An 18,636-nucleotide genomic window follows, 5' to 3' on the forward strand; every position below is an offset into this window, starting at 1 on the left:
GTTTAACAATTACCCACAAGTAAACCTTTAAGATCTAGCAAGCGCAAGCTGTATTGCAGTTTTAAAATACATTTAAATATACTTTCCCCATAATTAGAACACATAATACTGAATGCACATTTGTAACAAATTCCAAACTCTAAAATCTGGCTGTGAATTTACAAAACAACTGTTTCTTTGCAATACATTGTAGTCTTTAGTACATAGCAGCTTCAGTGCTAATGATACCTCCTGCATCAGCCAGCACTCGGGTGTATTTTACTTTCTACCACTGAGAGTTTTACCATTGAAATCTGACATGGCTGAGCACAGACACCCAGCATTTTCTATTTAGAAGCAGTAACCACTGGGATGCAGGCACTGGTTGGTCTCCTCACAGTGTGAGCGCTTACAATGCAACAATTCAAACACTACATATCTAGCACAACTGATCCCAGTATACATCCCTGCACCAATGGTCTTCCAGAAGAATTACAGCCAGTCTTTCCTACATTAATTGGGCCATACACAGCCAAGATAATTTGGAAAACCACTGTCTTAAACCTTAAGATGAACAGCATTGCATTGTTTTAATGCTGCATTAAGATTTCTGTTTTCCGCTGTGAATGAAAACATCAGTTTTGCACAGTGGTCAGAAAGGATTATTCTGAAACAAGACAGCCAGTACACTGAACCACCTCTACATGCAGCGAGCATGGACTTTCACCTTTCCCTATTATGTTTAACTATAAAACAACTTCCCACCTCCTAGCTCAATTTGCTCATTGATACTAAGCCCTATTTTTTATTTTTTATTTTTTGCCATGGCAAGTGTTACCTCCTTTAAGAAATACAACACTGACTCCAGTAAGGTGCAGTACGTGAAATAAGAGTAGCATGAATGCAGCTAAATTTCATACAGTAGTCTCACCTCAGAGTAAAGGATACAATAATAAAAGCAGACTGGGAACTTAAAACATGTTAAATCTGGCGAGGAATCTTCAGAGCGTGTTAGTGTTGTAGAACAACCTGCAGCTGTGCAAAAAACACATCTTGATGTTTTTCATCTTGATGCTATAGGCTAAATCCAGACACAGTCAGGTGCTGTGCATTATTCCTAGCTTCAAAGTAAGAGGTATCAGTTTCATCATCTGGCTGTGGTATGAAAGGCATAGGCTGATTCTGTAGATTATCCCAGTCTACACCATGAAAGAGGGGGTGATGCTTCAGTTCTGCAACAGAAATTGATATAAGCATTATTACATAAGCATTCAGAACTTCCTTCTTTTCATATGTATTTTTTAATTCACAAAAAGGCAAATTGCAATTGTTTTGATTACATTCAACATCAGTGGGATCAAGCTAGTGCCATGCAAGCTTTCTTCCCCAAGCTGGAGGAATGGTTCCACACAAGACACAAGACAAGACACAAGGAATGGTTCCACACACAGCAGGTCAGATGCTCCTTGGGGGTGAAACAAAGCATTGCTTTAATCTCAGTTTCTAGATATGCCAAAATCCTACACTGCCCTAGACCACCTGTCTTACACTAGCTCATGGAACAGCTTTCTGCTTCATACAGCCCCCAAATCATCTTCCTCTCACTTGGATTTAAGTTTCTACACAGAATCCAAGTCACCTCTACAGCCAAGTTACCACAGACCACCAGATTCCCCTTCCCCAACCTTTTCCCAGGGGAAACCAAGCTACAAGACTCCAGAACTTATCTGCTCAGTCTCTTTAGCACAAGGCAAATAAAGATAGATAACCCAGGAACACCAATCCCTGATGGAAGTGGCTTTATTGCTTTGAGATATCACACACGTTAAAAGCTAACAGGAAAAAAATAAACTGGGACAGGCAAGAATCATATCTAGAAGGAAGCAGAAGTTTGTCCAAGGCACCACCACAAATGTAAATGCAAACTGCCTAACACTAAAAGCATGAGGTAAAACATTAACACTTGCTTATTGTTCTTACATTGCCTGATCAAATGACGTAGCACAGTATTAAAGAACAAATAATTATTTTAGACAAAATGAAAGGCAGTTTGTCTTCCAACTCCTCTTAGCCACTTCAACTACTACATGTGCAGCAGGACCACCATATCAGAACTGTACGTGGCTCTGCTCATGGAGTTCCCATGTACTTTGCTGTCTTCAGATGAAAAGATGAGCAGAATGTGTCATCTTCTACAGGAAAAACTGTACCATGTTGTAGGTCCTGACAAAGAAGGAATTTTCAAGAACCTCAGAAGGAATGAACGATTATCACATCTAAGTTTATGTTTATATGCTTTACAGGCAATTAGATTTCACCCTATTATCTAGGATAAAGACTATAATTTGTGTAAGTGAAACATTAGGTGTTTTTCAAGAGACATTAAAAGTCAGAAGTCCCTGTTGCTATCATGACTTTCACTTACAAATCTGTGCCTTCTCTGATTTGAACTGGCTGTGAGCTTCTAACTTTACTCTCAGGGTACCATTTCTGTAATAATTCCTTCCCCAGCAGTTCCTTAAGCAATTCTTCAAGATTTCTTCCCCTTTCTAAAACATCTTACCTCATAGGTTTCCTTCTTTATTATCAAATTTATATGAAATATAGCCCTGCTATAGTAGGAACTATTTAAGACCCCATAAAGGGGAAAAAAAGGATAGACTTCGTAAAGTGTATATTGTAGTTAATTCCTACAAATATTCCCCATACATTCAGCAAAGACAGACTGATTCTTATGAATAAACTCCTTGGAATTACCGTGTGAAGGAAACTTCTCTCGCAAACTACAGAAACCTTGATTAAAAGCCTATAAATCACTTCTGCCTAGGTCCCCTAAGTACCTGTTACAGCACTCAGTAACAGTGAACTTGAGTGTGTCAGATGTTAAACACGGAATATTCATAGCAAAACAACATTAAAGCAAAAAAAATTAATAGAAAAACACTTCAACTTCCACCAGAACTCTCCTCATTCAGAAGGGCAAAACTCCTGAGGAAACAGAAGAGACCTTCAACATACCAGATGTCCCAGCACTATATATAGACCATAAGTAGATTAATAAATTACAATGCCTATGTTTCAAGAGCAGATCAATATCACCTTGGTTGTAATGAACGCAAAAGAAGTTTAATACCAACCCTTCAGTCCAGCTCTCTTCGCACTGTCAAAGGTTAGAAGAATATCTATTGCATTTTGGGCATTGTCAGACAGCTTTTCTTCACCCTCTGGCCAGGGAATATCTATAGACAATGATGCAGATGAGTCAATAAATCAAACCATACAGCCAACTTTGGGAAGGAAACTCACATTTTCCTTTATTACTGAAATAATTACCTCTTTTCAAAATATTCTGGAAGACTTGTGCTGGTGTTTCATCATTAAAAGGTGGAATTCCTGTTAGAAACTCAAACAGGCAAACTCCAAGAGCCCACCAGTCCACAGCAGAACCTGAGTAAAAAACCCAGACCATTATTATTAAAAACATTATTTCAGTGTATGTGCAAACATATGAGAAAACAATTTGAAAGTATTTTAATCCTGCAAAACTTCTTGGAAACTAAATGCAAATATGTTGTGCCTGACAATCACACAGAAGACAAAAAAATATTAAAGGGCTTTTTTCAAAGTTATCTTGTTCCTTACTTCTATCTTCTACTGACAGAAGAAGGGAGCTATTTCAGTTATCAGCTCCTCTCACAAAGAATCCAGGAGCTCAATATTCCAAGGGCTTGTTTTTCTTTTTGACAGGAGATGACTGTCTTCAATACATGCTCTACTATCTGGACAAATACTCCACCTTGCCATCCTGTATCTTTCTCTCCCTTAGGTCTTTGAGAATACCCAAAGAACTCACACTTAGAACTTCATTTACTAAAATGTATGCCAAAAATACTCAAGACAGCCTGCAGAGAGCATCCAGCATGTGAAAAACTGGAATTACTTTCCATGTCATTGAAGCTGATGAGGGCTTCAGTGTAGTTAACAGTGCTCACAACTTTGCTATTTTCATTTTCCCAAGTTTTGGATTTTGCAAAATCTTATTAAACCAGTTAAAAACAAGCAGGCAAAGCAGTCTCAAACACCACTGCATGCACTCTAAACTTTCTTCATCTTTAAGCTATGCCTGTGCCACCACATAAAGAACAGATGCCACACACTGCAAAAAAGAATTTTGAAACAAAATGAAAGGGTAATTTTTAAGGGTTTTTTAGTATTGAAAAATAAGTGTTCCCAGCCATTTCAAAAGGACTATTTAACCAAATTCAGAAAAGCTGCAAGCTGTATAGCTAGTATAATGCACTTATAGCAACCTCTAACAGCAGTAGGAGTGCCCCACCAAGCTAAGCATATCAGAGCAGTGAAATCACATCCATCGCTGTTAGAAGTGTTTGGATGCTCAAGTCAAGAACTCCCAGCTTCAGCCAAAATCTAATTAGATCACAACTCCGAACAAAGCAGGAACACAGGGCTCTGCAGCAATTTTAAACCCCTCTCACCTCAAGTTTAACTGAAGTTAACTCCAACCACATCCTGACCAAGTCGGGTCTATCAGTACTTGGAGACCAAGGCAGAAATACCCAGCCTTAAACATCTGACTCTCCTTCACATACACAAACTGATTCAGACTGATTGCATGAAGTAGAAATGAACCAGTAAGGAAAAAAAGCATCTGCATTCCGACTACATATGGCTTTTAAGAACACCAACAGTATCTTGGTGCGCACCAAAATCAGGACAAGGGAGGGCACTGTCCCTCTCCACTCTGTCCTCCTGAGGTCCCAGCTAGCGTGCTGCATCCAGATCTGCCCCAAGCACGTGGAAGATGCGAAGCTGCTGGAGTGGGTCCAGAGAAGGGTCACAAGGACACTCAGGACTGCAGCACCTCTCCTATGAAGACAAGTTGGGTTTATTCCACCCGGAGAAGTGCTCCAGAGCCTTCACTTACTTAATACTTACTTCACTTACTTAATACTTACAGGGAACTTATAAACTGGAGGGAAATACACTTTTTACACAGGTAGATAGTGACAGGACAAAAGGAAATGGTTTTATACTAAGAGAGGAGATGTAAATTAGATATCAAAGGGAACTCTTTCACCAAGAGGGTGATGAAGTCCTGGCACAGGCTGCCCAGAGAAGTTGTGGATGCCCCAGCCCTGGAGGCATTCAAAGCCAGGTTGGTGAGACCCTGGGCATCCTGATCTAGTGGTGGACAACTCCGCCCATGGCAAGGAAGTTGGAACTAGAGAACTAGATGATCTTTGAGGTCCCTTCCAACCCAAGCCATTCTGTGATTCTATTACTCCGATGTCTGATAGCCTCATCAATACTGATATTTCCTGAATCTCTTGTGGAAGCCCCACATTATTATGTGGAATACACGTTGCACATCTCTTTCTATATAGACTCTGCTCATCCAAGAGTTCTCATGAATTGTGATCTAATTATACTTTGATTGCTTGCAGTTATGCTGAGCACTCTTTTCTATGCCGTACACAGCAAACTCACCAGAGATCAGAGTCCCTGTATGTAAAGAGACAACGAAGCAAGAAAGCATTACAATTATTGCAAAACCCCTTAACAAATATAAACATTAACAGATACCAAATGTAACTCTGGAAGTACAAGAGTACAGATATGTTAAAATCTGGCAACTCAACAGTAAAAATAAAACGGTGCTGTTAAAGCCTAAGCTACTAATAGAACTATAGCTGTGTTACAGAACTACTTTAAGGTCACAGCATTTACAAGTAATTTAATGCCACCAGGAATATTTAGGGAAGGAAAGTTGAGTTTTGAAGCCAGCAAACCCTGGCTTCAATGAAGGTAAAGGGAGCTTTTCCATTTACTGACAGAAAACCCAGATCCTTTGCAAGTTATTAATGAAGGCCTGAAATCCCTCAATAATTGCATGGAAATCATCTTGAAACACAGCAAAATCTGGTTAGAGTATGATTGGTAATATTTTCAGCCACTATCCAATTTTAATATCTGCCAAATAACCATGACTATTCAGGAGAGGTGAGAACTACCACATAGTTTTAGTAATGTTAGTCCAGTTACACTCAAATTTGTTATGTCTGTTAAACTGTTTCCATGCAGTTAACTGCAGACCAAAGAACTTTACTGTTCTACAGATTAGTCATCATTATTTCTCAATGGATATTTAATAGTAGCTTCAATACAATCCTCCTAAGACTATTTACTTTGTAATTTTACTTTACAAAAACCTAAAAGTTGTTTTTTGAAATAAAATGTAACTATAAATACAACAAGGGGTACACTGACTTTTGCTGTCTGAAAATTAACAGGAAAATGTTGGTCTTTCTGTAGAGCTTTTCTTTTGAAGAGCTCAGTATTAGAGTCAAAGAAGTTTACACACTTCAACATCGAGTTGTTTCATTTTATTATAGTATTCTCAATAAGTACTTGATGGCTACCATCCAGTTTTATTGAGGAACCTGTGAGAAATCTCAAATCAAGAATCACTAGTTTTAACACAGCTTTATAAACTTGTCTTCCTGCATGCAACACTTCAGCAGATGTGAAATTCATTGAGAACTGGAAGCTTGACCCTTTCATACTGGTTTCATCTTTTTTTTTTTTTTTTTTTTTTTTTTTTTTTTTTTTTTTTAATGAGTCTTTATGGAAACTAATAATGAGCAATTTGTGATTCCCAAGCAACAGAAAGGTCCCGGGCTGCCTAAACACTGTTCCCAATGCATTAGGCTAACAAGTGAGACTACACCAGAGAGCCCAAACCTTGTGAAAAAGTAAATGGAGGGAGCTGCTGAGGCAAGCAGCCATGAGTGCAGGCAGCAGACAAAACCAGGTGTTTAACAAAAAAAAAAAACAAAAAAAAAAAAACATGCCTACTTGAGGGGCTGAGGGCTCTAAGCACATTTAAGAGGTAACTACTCTACATTTCTAAGCATTTACAAACTCCATAGTTTGTCTTACCATGAGGCTTTGTCAAAAGCAGCTCAGGTGCCAAGTAGTCTGGAGTCCCCAGGATGCGTTCAGCTTCCACTGGGGCAGCTCCTCTTCTTACACTCTTTGGGGTCCTGTATGGTGTGCCAGCATCTCCGTGACAAGGTGTCTTCAAGTAAGCAACAAAAACGTTAAAGTCAAACCAAACTTCTCAACTCCAAGTTCTCTTCCAGTGTCAAATCCATAAATAATGTTCCAAAATTAAACTCCTCTTAAATTTTAATCTGAAAAAAAAAATTTACTAAGTATATTGTCTAAACCTCCAATTTTCCCCACAGTTCTTTACACTAGCTAATGAAAAACAAGCATCTCAAATATCTAAAATAACACACGATTTATTACATACCATGTATACTCAAAACATGCTGAATTAGTCATTGATTCTTCAGCCCACACGCTATGTGACACACAATGCCTGCAGATGAAATTCTCCTCAGGTTAGACTTGGTGACTGCTAACAGCTACACAAACCTAGTGAAAATCATTTGGGACGTAATTTGAAGGAAATACACATCTGTGGGGTTTTCTTGTGAGCCTGTAAGGCTGACTGCAGTGAAAGATTTCCAGTTAAGGTCTAGAGAGATCACTGAAGTATCTTACAGAGACTCTTATTCTATATTTTTCAATATGCTCTTAATTCTTATCTATCTGGTATACTTTTTTTTCCAGTTTTGTTTTCAATACAATAGAGATCAATTAATTGTAATTTTAACATATGGTTGGGCTACAAAATCTACCTTCTTTCTGTTTTAGTAGTAATCATTTTGCTATGCAAGCTACAGAAATATAACACCAGTCATTTCTCAGAGAAGCACACAGTACACTGACTGTTTCATTGAACACAAGTTTCATAGTAAATTAAGTCTTATGCTGAAACACAAGCAAGCAATCCAGAATCAGAAGGGAGTCCTTCCCAAAACACCATTCGAAATGTCTGCTCCTGGTGCAACTTCATTCAACGCGTTGCCAACAAATGGCTTTGTTGCTCTGTCAGGAGTCTTTAAATACTCCCAGCTGCTTAAGAAATTAGAAAAGATCTGTAAAGCTGTACCAAAATAGATCAGGAAATGCAGACTGACATATGTTTACTTTTCCCACATTTCCAAGGCTCTAATTGACTGTAAAACATTTTTATTTACAATCAGTTGGATTAACAGTCAAAAGAAAAGTGTCATCATCCACAGCAGGTGTTACTGTTTGCTCAAGTCTTAATAATATCCTTCTAATTGTTACTTGACAGTAAATCCATTTTCCTATGATGAAAAAAGCAGCAACCTAGCAGCATAACAGCATTTCCAGACTGCCTTGGTTGATGTGCAACAAGAAAGTCAAAGACATCCCACTACATTAGAAAAGCTAGAATAGCTCACAGGACACACTACACTCTGAGAGAGAGATGAGATAAAATATCACAGGTTTTCTTCACTAGCTTGCTGTAAGAGCAAAGGATTTTTCAGAGGAAGGCAGACAACATGTTGAACTATAGGCAAGTCAGGGAACATACATCGACTGCTAAGCTCTTACAGAAACAGTGTCAGCCACACATGCAGTAAGTGAAAGAATGCCAGCAAAAGTTATTTTGACAGATAATTCAAGCTACTCCAAGTTTTCCTAACTAACACCTGAAAGAAAAGTTTCAGGTCAACAGCACCCAACGCAGATCCCATGTCCCCTTACATACCTGAAAGGCTCTGTATGGTCTTCCTTTCTGCAATGGAGTAATAGCTGTTGGGTAGGAGCCACTACAAGCAGGTGAAAGATCCGTTATGTCTAAAGAAGCCATGCTACATGGATCTGATGCGTTAGATATATTAATTGGACTATTGTAACTTCGAAAAACAACATTATTTTTTCTGAAGAGATTAACTGTTCCCATAATCTTTTCAGAAGGAGATGATGTGGTGTCAGGGTAAGTTTCTTCAGGGTGTTTTTGATGATTATCCTGCTCACAACATAGCATCCTGCAGTTCTGAACAACATCTGCTTCCCCTCCATTTCGTGAAGCATCTTGGCAGTCAGGTGATGCTGTTAGCAAGTCTTCTGCTTTAGGTTCCTCAAAGGAGAGGTCTTTAACACCTTTATCCAAATCTAGGAGCTGCTTTTCTAAATGACTTTCTGGAACAGACATTTCAGGAAATGAAAGGTCAGAATCTGCACTCAGGGCTCCTAAAGGTTTTTCATCATCAGCGCACAAAAGACTTGAGTTCATGTACTCTCTTTTATCCTTTTCATGATCCACATCCAGATCACACAAAAGATTTTTGGCTACAACTGGAACAACTGTTTTTTCTGTTTGTTGCCTATCAATACATCTCATAACTTCTTTGCTTTCACAGGTCTCACCACAAAGCATTAAGGATTGAATTTCAGTTGTCAAACCTGTACTTTTGCTTGCTGAAAATTCTGAGATCCGACAACCACGTTTATATTCTGCATTTGTTTTTTTAACATGGTTAAATTCCTGACAAGGACTCGTATCAACAAGTTCAAAGCTTCTTTTTACACCTGGCTTTTCAAAACTTTCTTCTTCTTTGATTGGCTTGACAGAACCTTTCAGGAACAAAGGTGATTGTTGGGAACTGGCAGTTTCTGACATCTCACTGGTCATCTCTCTATTTGCAATGACTTTTTCTTCCCAGATCTTGTTTTCTGAGAGGCATTTTCTTACTACTCCTTTCATATCCAGTGTAGTCACTGGAGTATCTGTTATTTCAGAACGTTCGGTTCCCAGCTTCTGCCTGCTACCAGAATCATTGCTACTGATGGGAGAAATAGCAGATTCTAGTTCTTTTTTCTTTAGAACTTTAGGATCGTTGCTATTTAGTAATTCTCTACTAGAAGAGAGAGCTGGCCTGCTGTTACTTGTGCCCGTAGTAGAACATATCTCATCTTCAGTTTGCTGCAAGTGAGCACATTATGTTTTGAGTATTGAGAAAAATAAAATTACAGCATTACAGAAACGTGTCCTTGAAAATATCCTATTTCTACTTCAGTGGTAAACTGCAAGTTGCAAGCACTGCTTATTCTTTATAATCACCAGTAGTGATAAAAAGGAATACATACTACGTTCAAAAAAACCCAAGAACTAAACTGGGGAGCAGCTTTGATAATTAGACTTTAACAAGAAAAAAAGTTTACAACAATAATACAGAAGAAAAAGTGGTAATCTTAGGAGTGTAAGGATGAAGAAATTGTAGTTAAAGTTGTTTTACTCACAACAATTTTACGTTAAGAAGATAAGCTACAGGAGTTTGCAGTTAATAAAAACACCACAACAACCACCAAAACCACGGAACCCTACTACGCTATCCTGACTGCTCTGCAGCACGTTTTACTCTAGAGATGAAAGGAAAATGCAACACCACTCTTGTTTTGATAACACAACACAGAAACAAGGCCTTAAGAAATGGACAGAAAATGTTTCAAACAATGCATAATTCTTTGCCTTGTGTGATCTAAGCTGGAATTGCAGCAAATGACCAAACAGAAAAGTAACATTTCATTAACAGTCTAAAATAAGAAAGGACTTCATGCCAGCTATGACTAGCTACTGACTGGACCAGTTGGTACAAAACTCCTCAGTACTACAAGTGGTAACAGGCTGAAACATTGGTGGGATTCTTTTCTATGTTTTTGTTTTTTTTCCTTCTCCAAGTCCTGACTTCGGAGGAAATTCTTCAGTCTGCACCCTGAGCTTACAGAACTGCAGGGATAAAGTTCAGCTCCCAGAAAGCTTCGGCACTGAACACCTTACAGAGAACAGAGGCAAACCACTGTTGCCTTCTTCTTCTGCTTTGCAGCAGGTAGATGACATTTGCTTTTTCTGCACGTTGCACAGAATTACCATTTGTGTGAGGATGACAATAACACCACTAGGCTGATTCAAAATTCCTGTTCAACACTGATTACAATCTCTGTTCTTTGTCCAGTAAGAAGGCCTCTCTAAATCTGCAATAACTGGGAGAAGGAAATAAAGATACCTACAATCATGCATACAGAAGTGCAAGCTAATATTAATTTGTAGTAGAAAAATGAAACAGTCCTGACCTCTACATCTTTCTCCCACCTGGGGCTGCTGCAGCACTCTGATTCCATACTGGACAAATACATATGAGACTGACTACTGGCAGTGGAGGTACCAAACCTTTCCCTTGACTTAAGCAGAGCAGGAGTTAAACTCCTCACAGGCATAACAGGAGTTAATGGAGAAGTATCCAGACCTGGAGAGAGAAAAAAAGATTTAGACAGATAAATGTAGGCAGGTGTATACATGCATATATATTTTTTTAACTAATAAATCAAAAATAAAAATTCAAATGTTGATCCCCACGTGCAGCATATATTATATTAACCAGCTTCACGTTAGGCCAAGCTTTCACACTGAAGGAAGTTACAGGAAGCTGTGTGATATCAAGTTTTCATATCCTTTTCTGCATGGTAGATAAACATATTTTTTTTTCCTCTCCCTGAGGTGGGCACTTGCCAAGAGCTTAAAAGCAACATTACTAATAGCAACATAATTACTTACTTTTGCATTTCTGGTTAGAAAAAAAAAAATAAAAAAAATCAGACAATTGAAACGAGAGCACATATTGCTATATTAAACCATTTTCATATAAAAGTTGGTACCATTTCTGTAAAACCCCAAAGAGTAATTTCGAATTCAGTAGTTATTCACTCAAAAGAAATCCAAACACTACATCAGTAACTGAGCTGAAGGAGTGTCAGTGCTGAAGTATGGAAGAATGGTAAATAGCAAGGCTGTAAACAACTTTCATCCAGTGGGTTCAAGATCCTCATAACATTCAAAAGATATATAAAACAGAAGGACAATGGTACAGAGTATGGTATTTCTCAGTACAAGGTTTTGTATACTCACCTGTTTTGAATAATTTAGTTGAAAGAGGAGTGTTTTCCTTCTCAATCATAGGTAAGGGTGAAATCACTTCATGCAGACTGTCAGATGCTCCGCCTGAATTGGGATTGATTGGCATTTTCATTCCAACAGGAGTATACTATCAGACAGGAAGAAGCATACACAGAAGTTAACAGAGCCTGAACAAAGAACCTGAGATACTGAGTGTAACTTCACAAATTCTTTATTAAATTTGCACTGGAGATAGAGCGTAACTTTTTTTTTTTAAATCAGAATTGTCAGTCAGCATTTGGAAATGCTGTCAGAAGGAGTGTAAGAATAGCCTTATAATTTCTACTAAAGATAAGGAGAATAAAATAACCAAGTACTTAAAAAAACAGTAAAAATTACTTACAAAACCCAGAGAGCTGATAAGAGATAACAGTTGTCCTGGAGTACGTGAGTAGTCATGTTTTGGCTTTGCCATCGATGGTGTAGTAAGGATATCTATCATGTTTATATCTACAAACATTGAAAAAGAAGCAGGTAAAGTTCAGGTTGACTATTCAGTTACATCTTTCTGCTACTTGAAAACAGCATGTTCAGATTTATCTTTCATTAGGCTTAAGTTCACATTTCAACCTGCTCTTGCACCCTCCAGTTTATGTGGGGAGGGTCCCAGTTCAAGCTGGAAATGAATATACACAAAGACAGAAAAGAAAGCAGTGAAGGATAGAAATGAGCAGAGGCACAATAAGAAAAATAATTACCTATTCACTCTTCAAATTCCCTTACAAGATTCCACAATAAACTTTGAAATTCATTTCCCTTAGGAGAAATAACTCATTTTTCACACATCCTGCCCCAAAGAATAAATAAGTATGCTTTGAAAGTGCACAGCACAGAACAGCTCCCTTGCTAGCAGGCACTTAATCAGTACTTTGTAGAAATCAGGTGCTAGTGCAGTATTTGGGCTTATTTAAATGGAAGATGCCTGTTACAAGGAAGTAAAGCATTCAAAAAATACAGAGGCATGTCCAAAAAAACATGGATAGGGCTGGATGGGGCTTTGAGTAACCTAGAGGTCTAGAGGGAAGTGTCTCTGCCTATAGCAGAGGGGTTGGAACTAGGTGATCTTAAAGCTCCCTTTCAACACAAACTATTCTATGATTCTAGGAAGTAAGACACAGGAAACTCTTACCTCTATTCAGAGTAACTCTGGAAAGCCCAAAATCTGTCAGCTTTATGTGGCCCTGATTAGAAATGAGCATATTGTCTGGCTTCAGATCCCTGAAGACACAAACACAGTTGCAGTCAGCAAAAAGATAGATAACTGGACAACATTATAGAAACTACCCGAACAGAAACATACAGTGCAAAACAACTGGCAATAATGCTGATTGTCAGTAGTAAGGTCTCTTGCTACAACAGAAGATTCCAGTTGGAGAAATACACCAAAAGAGTCAGACAAATCTAGAACTAGATGTTGTACAGACATCTGGAGCCAAGTAACATCACCACGCACATCACAACTTGCACATTCTATGATACGGAGGCTTTAATAAGTGCTCTTGAGTACTACTGCCACAAAATTTACCGATGTGTAGCTGAGAACCATGAGAACAAGCATGATAAGCAAACCTCAACTAAAAAGAGCTCACATGTGTTCTTTGTAGTACTGCTACGAGCAGCAGAGAACACAGTCATTAAGAGTAGTAAACATCTCATTGTCCTGCTATTCTGCTCACAGTATTCAGAAGATTCTCGAACTTGCACTCATTTAACAGCCATGTCTGTACAGCATTTCCTGGGACAGGAAGGGAAGAGGAAAATAGCATATTTTTCTGCTAACTTACATCGATATATTCTATTTTTGGTGCTTCATGACATTGTTGCAGCATACAAATGCAAAAAGAGCTTCTGTAAACTATCAAATGGGGTAACTGTTACTATGGAATGGCTGTTAGCATTTGAGGGGAAGCTGGAGAAAAAAATCCAATGAAATTAAGTTCTTGCCTGCAAAAACCCAACTGTGCTCCACCCGGTTATAGTTGCTTTGCAGAAGTTTTCCCAAAATAATCATAATTCCGTCATGATCAATAAATGGTTTTTCCTTTAGTGAAAAGAAAATAGCAGTCTAGATGCAGAATCAGCCTGTTCTGCACACCAGTACTTAGCTAACAAAGAAGATAGGTATGTGATGTCAGCCAGAAAGCCACCACAGGCAACACAAGCCAGTAACCCCATACACTGCCTGAACAGCAGCGGGTTGCTGTCCTTTCATAGGCACTTTACAAAGAACTGACCTACAGGTGGCATGCCACACGTCTGGGCATAAGATGTGCACATAATGTTACCTAATCAATAAAACATACAGGCATCGTGAACACATATGGTCCTTAGTAAAGGCCACATAGCGAGCACATGATTAAGGCAAATAAATTTGTTTCACAAAATGTAAATTCCCAGAAGGCTAAAAAAAAAAAAAGACCCTAAGCTACCAAGTCATTTTTTATAATAATAAGAAAGTAGGTTTTACCTGTGGATTATCCCATGTCTGTGAAGATAGTCAAGAGCCAGTGCTGCCTCAGAAATATACTTGACAGCCATTTCTTCATCAAAATATCCATAAATATGGAGCAGAGACTTGACATCACCACCAATAAGGTACTCCATCACCTGCCATTCGAAGATTTTATGGTAATTTAAAATACATTTCAAATTTGTAAGTCAAAAAGCTTTTACATCCAAGAAAATATCATTTCAAAGAGTAAAAAACTGCAGAATCTTCTTTGTGGTAGTTTACTTCATTTTCCCACACAATGCTTTTCACTTGTATAAAATAAATGAAAGTGGATATTAAGCATGTTCTGTTCACAGGCATTAGTGCTTTCCATTTTTTGCCTATACTACTTTCTGGAATAGGTGTCAGCTTCCAAAAATGTATGTATCATAAAAAATGAATTGTTACATTCCTCTGTGAAACTCAAGGCCTGAAAGCAACCACTGACATTTTGATTTGTTCAAAAACAAGTATCTAAATTATTTTATCTTGCAAGTGTTCGTACAACATGAAATTCTGACCCAAGCCTTATGAGATAATGGTGAGTTTACAGAAACATAGGGTAGAGTGAGAGCACTTCACACTGAAAGCAGTTAAAAGAGATGCACATTAAACAAAACACATAAAACCATATTACTACACCCATGTAACATTCTTCAATGGTAAAAAAAATCTTTTTGTCAAGGAGCCTCACCAGTATTTAGATATTAACATACAACCTATTAATGCATGTAGAGGTGTACATGTATATATGACTCAGGCATCTACTTGATGAGCAGTGATTAACAGAGCCCAAAAAAGGAATACCTTTCATACACAAACTGTACTGTAATCAGCACACTATATGTCTACAGCAAACCAGACGTGCCAGACCTTTTGCAGGCAACCTTAAACCATGCTCCGGCAGGTGACAAAGGCATGCTCAAGCCCTGCTGCATTCCACAAATCTCCACACTGATCAGCACTTCCTTCTGCCACCCACTTACCCCCTCACCACCCAGGCCAACTGCCTTAATGCATTTTGAGGGCAGGCAACAAATAACAGACTTCTACATTAGTGAGCCTCAGAATCTTTTCAATGACCCTTCTTCTCTGAACAGAATGATTTCTTGTTTTGTTTTCCAAAAGACTTCTCTACATCTTCCTAAAACAGACTAGCCACTAGAAAAGACTTTCCTATTTTCAGACATTAATAAAGTTTTGCACTCCATTTTCAGTGCTGTAATGGAAGACCCGTGCCACTCAGTTACTCACCAGATAGACATTATTGGCTGACTGAAGCGAGTAGTATAAGTGCACAATAAAAGGACTTTTGCTGAGAGCCAACGCATCCCTCTCTGCCTGGACCTGGTGAACCATGTTCTTATTGATCATGTCTGCTTTTTTCATCACCTGAAGGAGGGGGAAAAAAAAAAAGAAACAGCAGATATACATTCTCTTCCTAGGCACACAACCCACCGTTGCTCTTCATCCATCTCTATACTGTAAACTTGCACGCATGTGCAATATAAATAAACGTATAATAGTTTTAGGAACAGAGCTCTACGTAACAAGCAGATCCTAAATCACACATTATTGGAGACCCCTTTTCACTTGATCACAGCCGTGCACAGCTGACAGGCAGCTAGCACACACTGCACACTCACTGGAAGCTCACCAACCTCCAGCACCTGTGTCCTGGTGATGCTGAAGTCAGTTTGATTTACATGCTCTACTCATAACACAACTTGAAAGCTGGGCACACAGCTACCTGGCCATAACTGCAAAAATGTTCAGCGCCTTTTATAGCAGCAAACAACCCTTCAGCTGCATAGCATTAGAATCACAGAATTACAGAATCACAGAATGGCCAGGGTTGGAAGGGACCTCAAAGATCATGAATCTCCAACCCCTCTGCCACATGCAGGGCCACCAACCTCCCCATTTAATACCAGACCAGGCTGCCCAGGGCCCCATCCAACGTGGCCTTGAACACCTCCAGGGACGGGGCATCCACAGCCTCTCTGGGCAGCCTGTTCCAGCACCTCATCACTCCCTCTGTAAAGAATTTCCCCCTGACGTCCTTAGGATAAAGGACTTTATACAAAGCTCCAGAGGTGGCAGCGCTCACAACAAAGCCATGTAAGCGCATACAGCTTTGAACGCCAGTGTTTACCTCACCTTTTTCACGCCACCTCCGAACCCGGCCGCAGCCCCCCGCCATCCCCGCTCCGGATGCGCCCAGCGCCGGGAGCTGATGGAGCTGACGGGGCTTCAGAGTCCCCGCCCCGCGGCCTCACCTTCACGGCGTACAGCCGGCCCGCCTTACGGCCGAGGTACACCTTCCCGAAGGCGCCGCGGCTGATGGGCTTCACGATGGTGAACTCCTCGATGGAAGGCGGCCGGGGCACCTCGATACGCCTCGGGCCGGCAGCACCGCCCTCACCCGACCGCGGCTCCACCGTGCCCATATCGCGCCGCCGCCCCGCGCCCCGCGCCAGTTCAAAGCGGCGCTCCGCCCCGAGACGTCACGGGCGCCGCACAGGGAAAGGCGGCACTCTCGCGAGCACTTGCGGCCGTTAAGGCCGTTGGGGAGCTGTGATGGCGGGTGGTGGGTGTGGCGATGCCGAGCTGCTTGTGGTGGTGGTGCGGCTGTGCTTGGCTGCCGCCCAGCCTGCTGGCGGTGTCTGCTTCTTGAAGGCTTATACAATTTTTGTGCGTAACCACGCAGAACTCAGTGGTTGTTGTTGACAAAAGTGGACTGAAGTTCACCGCAGCTTTCCCAGTGCGTGAACGCTGCCCCAGCGCCCGCGCTTTGCGTTGATGGCGTCCTGTCATCTCTGCTGCACCGCAGCTCCTCCTCGTGGCTTCCCTGGCCTGACTGGGAGCACTCCCTGATGACTCCCTCTGTCATCCACAGCAGCTAAAAACAGCCTTTTTTTTTTTTGGGGGGGGGGGGGGGGCTATTTTTTTAGTGATAACTGGTAACGATGTTACAGAAGATGTTGCTGTTGTTCTGACTGACTACCTAAGAATTTGTCATCTATATTTCTTGCTCAAAAGAAAGTTGATACTTGCAGCCTCTGTGCTTCTGTGGGACGCCTGAAGGTTCAGGAATTTAATAGAATGCAGTGTGACACATGAAGGAATGGGAAGGTAATATTTAGGAAGAAAGGACTGATTTTGGTCCCCCATACTTATTTTCAGGTATGCTTCATGCACATGTCTTCCCCTACCTGTATACTTAAAAGTAGCAAAATCAAGGATTGCATAGCCAGGCTTGGATTCCTATGGATTGGAGTTGACAAACTGCTTTCTGAGCAGCTCTTGTGATGAGGAACTAGTGTGATGTGATCTGTTAAAGAGACAGTTGCTGGAGTAGGTCCAGAGGAAGGCTGTGAAGGTGATCAGAGGGCCATGAAGATGATCAGAGGGCTGGTGCACCTCTCCAGTGAAAAAAGGCTGAGGGAGCTGGGCTTATTCAGCCTTGAAAAGAGAAGGCTGCAGGGAGACCTCACTGAAGTCTTCCAGAACATAAAGAGAGGTTATGAAGAGGAGACAGATCAACTTTTTATGTGGTCTGATAGGGCAAAAAGGAATAGTTTTAAACTGAAAAATAGACCATTTAGATTAGATGCTGGGAGAAAAATCTTCTCTTGGGGTGGTGAGGGGCTGGAACAAGTTGCTCAGACAAGCTGTGAATGCCCCATCCCTGGAAGTGTTCATGACCAGGTTGGATGGGACACCCTAGTGAGTGGCAGCTGTACCCCTGGCAGGAGGTTGGAATGGGGTGGGCTGTAAGGTCTGTTCCATCCCAAGCCGTGCTGTGGTTCAAAGATTCTGTGAACTTTTGCCCCTCCAGTTCTTACTTCAGTCTTCATTTGTCTTAGGCCAGGTTGCTGTGTGTTTTCTTTATTCAGTTTGTGTATCTCTACAGCTACAGTCTGTATTCCTGTTGCAACAGCAAGAAGGGGAATGGCATATGCAATGCAAGTAACCTTGATGCTATCTTCCTGTTATCAAACCATGGCCTTGCAACAAGCCATCTGTGATACAGCCCTATTAGAGTGGAGGCCTTCAGTGGAGGCTCTCAGTTTTAGGGCCCTCAGTGTTTACCAGTTTTACAGCTCTCAGCTGTTCTCCTGGTCTTTATTTTTTAATATCCCTCACCTGTTGTTTTTATCTTGCTTTTCTGTATACATTGCTGTCAATAATTCATTCCAACCAGTTTTAATTGCCTTGCTGCTGTCTCTGTGTTAGCAGAGAGCCG

At 40.4% G+C, this 18,636-nt stretch overlaps 1 protein-coding gene across 2 annotated transcripts; it reads right to left on the bottom strand.

Annotated features, from left to right (window-relative positions):
• Nucleotides 1–1,053: 1,053 nt before the first annotated feature.
• MASTL (microtubule associated serine/threonine kinase like) lies at nucleotides 1,054–16,837 on the bottom strand (the record flags this gene model as incomplete). Of its 2 annotated transcripts, XM_079538426.1 has the most annotated exons (13): nucleotides 1,054–1,211; nucleotides 3,117–3,218; nucleotides 3,313–3,426; nucleotides 5,488–5,502; nucleotides 6,940–7,078; nucleotides 8,651–9,868; nucleotides 11,017–11,189; nucleotides 11,849–11,984; nucleotides 12,240–12,346; nucleotides 13,026–13,114; nucleotides 14,364–14,503; nucleotides 15,642–15,779; nucleotides 16,667–16,837. In XM_079538426.1, 13 exons carry the CDS (start codon nucleotides 16,835–16,837, stop codon nucleotides 1,054–1,056), a joined length of 2,700 nt encoding a protein of 899 aa, XP_079394552.1. The 2 variants fall into 2 exon arrangements, with proteins under 2 accessions (XP_079394552.1, XP_079394553.1); XM_079538427.1 differs by lacking the exon at nucleotides 5,488–5,502.
• Between the last annotated feature and the right edge of the window lie 1,799 nt (nucleotides 16,838–18,636).

This window comes from Tetrao urogallus (genome assembly GCF_951394365.1).
Source record: "Tetrao urogallus genome assembly, chromosome: 7".
In the NCBI taxonomy this organism is placed as follows: Eukaryota; Metazoa; Chordata; class Aves; order Galliformes; family Phasianidae; genus Tetrao; species Tetrao urogallus.